Here is a 9,568-nt window from a genome sequence, read left to right as displayed (position 1 = left end):
GAGTAGTCTCCCAACCTCGGCACTGATGACAGGAAGACGGCCAGTAACCTATGCTCGGTTTAATAAAATGAAGTTTGTTACCAAGCAGAGTTGACCAACGTTGTTGCCAATGGGTGTGAAGGTGGGTAGCTATTACAGCAAAATAGTCTGGAGATGGAACACCTCTATGTGAAATTGGTAGGTCATGTACTGCTGACCGCGCAGCAGTGTCTGCCTGTTCATTGCACCCCCCACAGGCACCGTATAATTCTACGGGTTTAGTGCTCCCCCATGATTATAATAATAATGCTAGTGAGGGGCTCCCAAGGAATTGGAGCTACCCCCCATTTCCTTCCTCATATCAATCCTGATTACCTGTCATTTCCCAGGTGCTGTAGAACCATTACAGGCTTAGCATTCCCCATGATAAAAATAATGGTTTAAAGGATAAGCTACCATGACAATATTAACATCATGAAATTATTTTTCAGTTGTGAAATAAAATAAATTAAAAAAATCCGAAGTTGTCGAATAGTATTTATTTGTACTTAGGCCTAATAAATCACTTGGAAAAGTTCATTATAATCTGGTTATATACATACTTTATAACTTCAAAATCGGTATCACAAATGAAGAGGTGAGTATGTCCCTGAAAGATGTCCAGAAAAATTTGCGACAAAATATATTTAGACCAAAACATGGCACATTTGTAGTATTACAGTAATAGATACTGTACTGGTATCTGTAAATTATGTACAAATGTTTCTTACATGTCAGATCAAATTTTAAAATATAAATTACAATATGTTAATGTCCATGGTATAGAAACAAATTATATAACTATAATCTGTTCCACTAATTATAGTGAAGATAAAAACTGTCACATAATAGGAAATTGTCAGCTTTTACAGTATATATACAACAGTATAATTTAAGGGAAACCTCAAGAGAGGTAATTATCAGTAAGATGAACGGTTTCTACAACACTCTCAAGATTCCCAACATTTGACAGAAGACCTTCACCATTCTCTGCATAACCATCATCACAAAGTTCATCTTCATTTACCATGCTTGTTAACCGATGGAACTTTTGTGTCTCATTGGATTTTTGTTTTTCTATTATTGCCTTGTCTACATTTTCCATTTCCTTTCCTTCATTAGCACACCGTCCTGCCTTCAAACTCTCCTTTTTTATATTTACATTTTCCTTTCCTGTGTGTGTATTACCTTCTTTATTCTTGTCACTCTTTACTGCCAAATTTAAGTTCTCTTTAATTTCTGTACCTGCAGAAGTATTCTTGCTTTTGTTTGTTGTAGAGCTTTGTTCCAATTTTTCATTCTTATCATTTCCCCCTGTTAATTTTTTTTCTGGTTCAGCAACAGCTATGCACACAGTTTCTTCCTTAAAATGCATAAGTCTTTGTCCTGTTTTAGCATGGTCTTTTTCTACTGTGTGATGATTCACGTCCTCCTCTTCAAGGATTTCTTTTGGAGGCAATGAATCGTTTACATGTATGCTGGACTGCTTAGTTTTGGTACCTTTATCAGCAATATGATCCAGTTCTTTTGCATTTAAAACAGTATTTCCTTCAGACAAAGAGGACTGGTTTTTAAGGGTGCTACTTTCTACCTTTCCAGATTGATTACTTTCAATTACTTCTTTCTGATCATTTTCAGTCAACTTTTTGTCACCAACCTTTTCAATGCCTACAGATTTTTGAGTTTCATTTCTACCTGTCCAAATATCATTATCTGTGATCACCATAACTTCAGCTAGGTTATCCAAATTAGTATCTAAATCTTCCAAACTTTCCTCACAATTATCTTTAGCTATGGGTTTAATTTCCCTGTATCTGCCATTTCGTGTCGGTAACCATTTATAAAGGTTTCTCTCTTTTATTAAGTTAAAGTTATGTTCTTCATGGAGATGTTCTATTAGAATTTCACTTGATCGAAACTTGACCTCACACACATGGCACCTATATGGTGTCTCTTCTGTATGCTCCCATACATGCTCTCTGAGTTGTTTATATTTTGGCATCCTTATCTGGCATAATTTGCACTTGTAAAAGCCATTCTTAGGTCCATGGTGTACACTACTATGTGCAAGAACTGCTTCGGGAGATTTGAAATTTTCATGACACCTACGGCATTTTGTACCTTTTCTATTGGCCAAGCCCCTACTCTGTTTCGTAGTTTTTCTTATCTCTAGAGGAACTTTTACTTTATTGACTGCCATAGAAGACTCTTCTCTTTGTGCCTCATTACTGACCCTCAAATCATGACTTAACACTGAAGTACCATTAGATATAGTGTTCATATTCTCTGAATTCAGATGATGATCAAGAACTTCAACTTTTTTGTAGATTGCCCTGCAAAGTTGAAGAGATTCACTTGCTGGGACTTCATTATCTTGAGGTACATTACAAAGATGAGCTCCACTAATCAGAATCTCTTTTTCAAAAGGAGGAATCTTGATGCATCGCTCCTTCATGTGCTTCAAAATTGCAGCTTCTCGGAAATACCACAAACCACAATAAGAGCAGACCAAAGGCTCCTTTGATTTAGAAAACTGTAATTGCATCATTGACAAAGGAAATGGAAATAATGAGCTCGATACAGGAACAGCAGCTTGAGAATTAGATACCTGAGAAACACCCATCTGTGATGTAGCTACCTTTGGTGTAGCTATCTCTGATGTATCGCCTTGAGGTGAAGCAGCGTATGTAGCTGTTTGAGTAGTTATCAGAGGTGTAGTTATTGGAGGTATAGCTACCTCGGATGTAGCTATCTGAGATTTAGCTATCTGAGGTGTAGCTACCTTAGGTGTAGCTATCTGTGGCTCATCTGAGGAAATATTAGTTTTTTCACTTTCAGTGACTGGTAAGTTATCAGACTGAGACACACTGTCTGATGACTCCAGTTTATTATGGCTATACAAGAAACCAAGCTCTTCTAATGTTGCACCTTCTTTGAACTGTTTGACAATGTTCTTTGGTATTTTCATACAATACTTCCACACGTGCCGTTTCATTTCTGCTTCTCTCCTTGTTACCATAAGACAATATTTACAGGTAATAGGTCCCTTGTGAGTTACTTTGTTGGAAGGTTTTGAAGGAAGTGGGTCACCTGCAGAATTTTCATCAGGACTTTTTTTAATTATTCTATAGTGAGGCCCATCTCCAGTGTTTTCTAAATAAGAAAGAGTTACACCATTTTCTAGTTTTGTTTTTAGGTGTTTAGGAGCACTAATACAATCATGCTTAAGATGCCTTCGTAATTCTCGTTCACGGCGATACAGTTTTTCACAGTAGGCGCACTGGAAAACCTCAGTGCTCCGAACTGGCATATTTACATCAAGTGACTCATCTGTATCAAATCCTTTGTGAGCTTGGGTTCTGTGCCTATTTAAATCTGTGATTGATGCAAAGTGCCCTCTACACATGGGGCATTTGAACCTTTCAAATCCCCCAACATTAATAGTTGCAACTTCATTACTTTCAAGTTCTTCTATTTTTAGCCTTTTTAACGCACTTTTCCTCTCTTCCTCTGCTGTACTAGAGGCACCTCTCTTCTCCCCTCTGCGACTCCGTGACTTAAGTCTGTGAAAGAACATATGCTCACTCAACTCTGCCTTGGAAAGGAAACTTGCATCACATGATTCACACATATAATAAAAATCTGTATCTTTGTATATAAAATTGCTGGATAGTTTGCTAATGGGTCTTCTACGACTAAATGGCCTCCTGCCTTTCTTAGGGATAATGGGTTCCCCAACAGTGTGCAGATCTTCAGATAAAGTCCTAGAGATGAGTTCACTCTTCACATCAACCAAGTCATTATGCATCACTACTGGCATTATATCTTTAGAACTCTCTGCTGATTCTGTGGTTTGCTTTGTTCTGTCCTGATGTGCATATTCTGTAGACGTTTCATGAGAATTGTCAAATTCTTGATCAAGAGCACTTTCTTCTAAGTTATTGTCTATTTGCTGCCTTTGGGTATGATGGTTATTCGAGTTTCGTTGTATGGTAGTTGATTTCTGTGACATACAAAGTCTCTGTCTTTTACCTCTGATGTTCTCTAAATCACCGGGATTCCGAAAGTATCTTTTATAATCTGCTAAGGTTACCTTTAAATGATCATTAGGACCAGAATTTACCTTGTTAATGAATGTTTTCTTTGATCTTCTTGCTTTTTGTGGCCTTGAATAACCCTGGGGAATTTCTTTTGGCTTACAGTATGTTGCCTCAAAACATTCACATTTAAGGCTATGACAAGTTTTGCAAGAAAACTGACAATAATACTTCTCATCCTCATATGCTGCAGTAAGATGATCATGTATATGGTATTTCAGTGTGATTTCTGATGAAAACACATGTTCACATATGTCACAAACATACTTGTAGTGAACAGTGCTATGTTTAATCATTAGCCACTCAGTCTGAAAAATCTTACTGCATGTTGGACACTGATAGCCAATGATAACACTTTCATCTAAAATATCCCCGCTACTTCTCCGAGAACTAAAATAGTGGGAGTCCATGTAGGAAGCTTGCAAGTACTGGGTGCTTTTAGACTTTACCTCACGGGATCCTCCATAACTGCTAGAACTCTCGGAGGCTCTGGGTGTTTTACTGGAAATACGCATCACAAAGTTGTGGGATCGTTTACTTCCCGATGCTCGATTAAAAACAAGATTAGCATTTTCGCATGAACTGGTGATAGGCTGTTCATTCACTGGCACTGGAAATATTTCACATTTCTTCTGTTCTTGAAGGGACTCTACTTTTGAAATTGTGATATTACTGAGATAATCCCCATCATCATATACAGAATCTTGTTCAATTTTTGGTTCTTTCAGTAAACCTGATGAAAACTGTGAACTTTCAACCAGTTCATTTTCCTCAATATTTTCTCCTGGTGATGTTGATTTCATTGGGCGAGCAAAACCGCTCTGTGTACCTTCATTGATATCTGTGGCCTCCGCATCAGAAAAACCAAGGGAATACAATTCTTGAAAATTACTTTTACTTGAGCAGGGATCACCAGGGCTGACCAGAGGAATGGTAATGCTCACACTTGATGAAAACGGAACATTTTTGTTACCTGCTAACTCTGTTTCTAGTACTCCTGTGCTGGATTTACTGCCATTATAAACATTACTTTTCACAATTCTTTCCTCTCCATCTTCCATTTTTATAAAGACAATTTTTTCTTTATCTTGCTCTTTACTATTATTGTTATAATGGAGCCCAAATTTTTTTTTACTAAATGTTGCTGCTGAAGAACTCTTCTGCAAAATATTCTCCCTTTCACTCTGAAGCAACACAGAATCTGCCCATCTTTTTTGGAGATTTTTTGACTGAGTTTCATCCGATGTACTCAGCTCATCTATTAACTCAATACTTGAATCGGTCTGGCACTCTTTAGTATCTGGACTAGTCTTATCTTGTGTGTTAGTATAACCAACGGCCAGTATTCTTGCCCCTGATGCCTTACTGACAGCATTCACACTGCTGGGCAGCTTCTTCCATTTAATAGACTCAGAACCATTTGCTGAAACGAATGCAAAACAAATCAAAATATTAACACATAGTTGGAAATATTATGAGATAATATTATTATTTTTATTTATTCATTTTGCACTAAACCCATACAGGTCATACTGCATGTGGGGAATGGGAGGCAATCAAATCAAATCTAAGTTGGGAAACGGAGTGTGACTAATTCCCTTGATCAGGTGTCTACAAAAGCAGGCCTTAGACAGGGATGCTTGATGTCACCAATGTTGTTTAATATATTTATAGGTGAAGTTGTAAAAGATGTGAATGCTAGGGTGTTGGGGAGAATTTTTTTTTTTTTTTGAAAACGTCAGCCACCTCCCACCGAGGCAGGGCGACCCAAAAAGAAAATACTTTCATCATTCAATACTTTCACCTCACTCACACATAATCACTGTCTGTGCAGAGGTGCTCAAATGCAACAGTTTAGAAGTCCCTCCAAACTGTCAATATCCCAAACCCCTCCTCTGAAGTGCAGGCATTGTACTTCTCATTTCCAGGACTCTAAGTCCAGCCAACTGGTTTCCCTAAATCTTTCTTTCTTTCAACACACCGGCCGTATCCCACCGAGGTGGGGTGGCCCAAAAGGAAAAACGAAAGTTTCTCCTTTTACATTTAGTAATATATACAGGGGTTACTAGCCCCTTGCTCCCGGCATTTTAGTCGCCTCTTACAACACGCATGGCTTACGGAGGAAGAATTCTGTTCCACTTCCCCATGGAGGTAAGAGGAAATAAACAAGAACAAGAACTAGAAAGAAAATAAAAGAAAACTCAAAGGGGTGTGTATATATATGCTTGTACATGTATGTGTAGTGTGACCTAAGTGTAAGTAGAAGTAGCAAGACGTACCTGAAATCTTGCATGTTTATGAGACAGAAAAAAAGGACACCAGCAATCCTACCATCATGTAAAATGATTACACTCTTTCGTTTTACACTCACTTGGCAGGTGGCCTGGTGGCTAAAGCTCCCGCTTCACACACGGAGGGCCCGGGTTCGATTCCCGGCGGGTGGAAACATTTCGACACGTTTCCTTACACCTGTTGTCCTGTTCACCTAGCAGCAAATAGGTACCTGGGTGTTAGTAGACTGGTGTGGGTCGCATCCTGGGGGACAAGATTAAGGACCCCAATGGAAATAAGTTAGACAGTCCTCGATGACGCACTGACTTTCTTGGGTTATCCTGGGTGGCTAACCCTCCGGGGTTAAAAATCCGAACGAAATCTTATCTTATCTTACCTCCCTGGGTGGTTGCTGTCTACCAACCTACTACCTAGGATATATATTTTTTTTTTTCCAACAAGTCGGTCGTCTCCCACCGAGGCAGGGTGACCCAAAAAAGAAAGAAAATCCCCAAAAAGAAAATACTTTCATCATTCAACACTTTCACCACACTCACACATTATCACTGCTTTTGCAGAGGTGCTCAGAATACAACAGTTTAGAAGCATATACGTATAAAGATACACAACATATCCCTCCAAACTGCCAATATCCCAAACCCCTCCTTTAAAGTGCAGGCATTGTACTTCCCATTTCCAGGACTCAAGTCCGACTATATGAAAATAACCGGTTTCCCTGAATCCCTTCACTAAATATTACCCTGCTCACACTCCAACAGATCGTCAGGTCCCAAGTATCATTCGTCTCCATTCACTCCTATCTAACACGCTCATGCACGCTTGCTGGAAGTCCAAGCCCCTCGCCCACAAAACCTCCTTTACCCCCTCTTTCCAACCCTTTCAAGGACGACCCCTACCCCTCTTTCCTTCCCCTATAGATTTATATGCTTTCCATGTCATTCTACTTTGATCCATTCTCTCTAAATGACCAAACCACCTCAACAACCCCTCTTCTGCCCTCTGACTAATGTTTTTATTAACTCCACACCTTCTCCTAATTTCCACACTCCGAATTTTCTGCATAATATTTACACCACACATTGCTCTTAGACAGGACATCTCCACTGCCTCCAACCGTCTATTCGCTCCTGCATTTACCACCCAAGCTTCACATCCATATAAGAGTGTTGGTACTACTATACTTTCATACATTCCCTTCTTTGCCTCCATAGATAACGTTTTTTGACTCCACATATACCTCAACGCACCACTCACCTTTTTTCCCTCATCAATTCTATGATTAACCTCATCCTTCATAAATCCATCCGCCGACACGTCAACTCCCAAGTATCTGAAAACATTCACTTCTTCCATACTCCTCCTCCCCAATTTGATATCCAATTTTTCTTTATCTAAATCATTTGATACCCTCATCACCTTACTCTTTTCTATGTTCACTTTCAACTTTCTACCTTTACACACATTCTCAAACTCATCCACTAACCTTTGCAATTTTTCTTTAGAATCTCCCATAAGCACAGTATCATCAGCAAAAAGTAACTGTGTCAATTCCCATTTTGAATTTGATTCCCCATAATTTAATCCCACCCCTCTCCCGAACACCCTAGCATTTACTTCTTTTACAACCCCATCTATAAATATATTAAACAACCATGGTGACATTACACATCCCTGTCTAAGACCTACTTTTACCGGGAAGTATTCTCCCTCTCTTCTACACACCCTAACCTGAGCCTCGCTATCCTCATAAAAGCTCTTTACAGCATTTAGTAACTTACCACCTATTCCATATACTTGCAACATCTGCCACATTGCTCCTCTATGCACTCTTATCATATGCCTTTTCTAAATCTATAAATGCAATAAAAACTTCCCTACCTTTATCTAAATACTGTTCACATACATGCTTCAATGTAAACACTTAATCTACACATCCCCTACCCACTCTGAAGCCTCCTTGCTCATCCGCAATCCTACATTCTGTCTTACCTCTAATTCTTTCAATTATAACCCTACCGTATACTTTTCCTGGTATACTCAGTAAGCTTATTCCTCTATAATTTTTACAGTCTCTTTTGTCCCCTTTCCCTTTATATAAAGGGACTATACATGCTCTCTGCCAATCCCTAGGTACCTTCCCCTCTTTCATACATTTATTAAACAAAAGTACCAACCACTCCAACACTATATCTTCTCCAGGTGCATACACACTTACTATAACCCACTTTTCACATCCAATCTTTATTTTACTCCACATAATCCTTGAATTTATGCATTTGTAGTCCCTCTTTTCCTGCCATAGCTTATCCTTCAACATTATTGCTACTCCTTCTTTAGCTCTAACTCTATTTGAAACCCCTGACCTAATCCCATTTATTCCTCTCCATTGAAACTCTCCCACCCCCTTCAGCTTTGTTTCACTTAAAACCAGGACATCCAGTTTCTTCTCATTCATAACATCCACAATCATCTCTTTCTTATCATTTGCACAACATCCACGCACATTCAGACTTCCCACTTTGACAATTTTCTTCTTATTCTTTTTAGTAATCTTTACAGGAAAAGGGGTTACTAACCCATTGTTCCCGGCATTTTAGTTGACTTTTACAACACACATGGCTTACGGAGGAAAGATTCTTATTCCACTTCCCTATGGATATAAAAGGAAAAGTAATAAGACCAAGAACTATTAAGATAAAATCAAAGAAAACTCAGATGATTGTGTATAAATAAACGTGTACATGTATGTGTAGTGTGACCTAAGTGTAAGTAGAAGTAGCAAGACGTACCTGTAATCTTGCATATTTATGAGACAGACAAAAGACACCAGCAATCCTACCATCATGTAAAACAATTACAGGCTTTCATTTTACACTCACTTGGCAGGACGGTAGTACCTCCCTGGGTGGTTGCTGTCTACCAACCTACTTTTTTTAAAAAGAATAAGAAGAAGAAAATTGTCAAAGAGGGAAGTCTGAATGTGCGTGGATGTTGTGCAAATGATAAGAAAGAGATGATTGTGGATGTTATGAATCAGAAGAAACTGGATGTCCTGGATTTAAGTGAAACAAAGCTGAAGGGGGTGGGAGAGTTTCAATGGAGAGGAATAAATGGGATTAGGTCAGGGGTTTCAAATAGAGTTAGAGCTAAAGAAGGAGTAG

General features: G+C 38.7%; 2 protein-coding genes across 7 annotated transcripts in view; one reads left to right on the top strand and one right to left on the bottom strand.

Annotated features, from left to right (window-relative positions):
* LOC128694345 (uncharacterized) overlaps nucleotides 1-9,568 on the top strand; it is a 396,715-nt gene that overhangs the window by 87,515 nt on the left and 299,632 nt on the right. The window lies entirely within an intron of this gene.
* The window catches only part of LOC128694150 (uncharacterized), an 82,078-nt gene continuing 73,012 nt past the window's right edge, over nucleotides 503-9,568 (bottom strand). For all 3 annotated transcript variants that reach the window (XM_070093639.1, XM_070093640.1, XM_070093642.1), the window contains one exon: nucleotides 503-5,538. In XM_070093639.1, coding sequence (XP_069949740.1) covers nucleotides 923-5,538 — 4,616 coding nt within the window. In that variant the 3' untranslated portion in view covers nucleotides 503-922. The remainder of the gene's footprint in view (nucleotides 5,539-9,568) is intronic.

The sequence above is a fragment of the Cherax quadricarinatus genome, chromosome 43, assembly GCF_038502225.1.
Source record: "Cherax quadricarinatus isolate ZL_2023a chromosome 43, ASM3850222v1, whole genome shotgun sequence".
Classification (NCBI taxonomy): domain Eukaryota; kingdom Metazoa; phylum Arthropoda; class Malacostraca; order Decapoda; family Parastacidae; genus Cherax; species Cherax quadricarinatus.
Note: the sequence above shows the minus strand (reverse complement) of the source record. Positions and strands in the feature narration are given on the sequence as shown.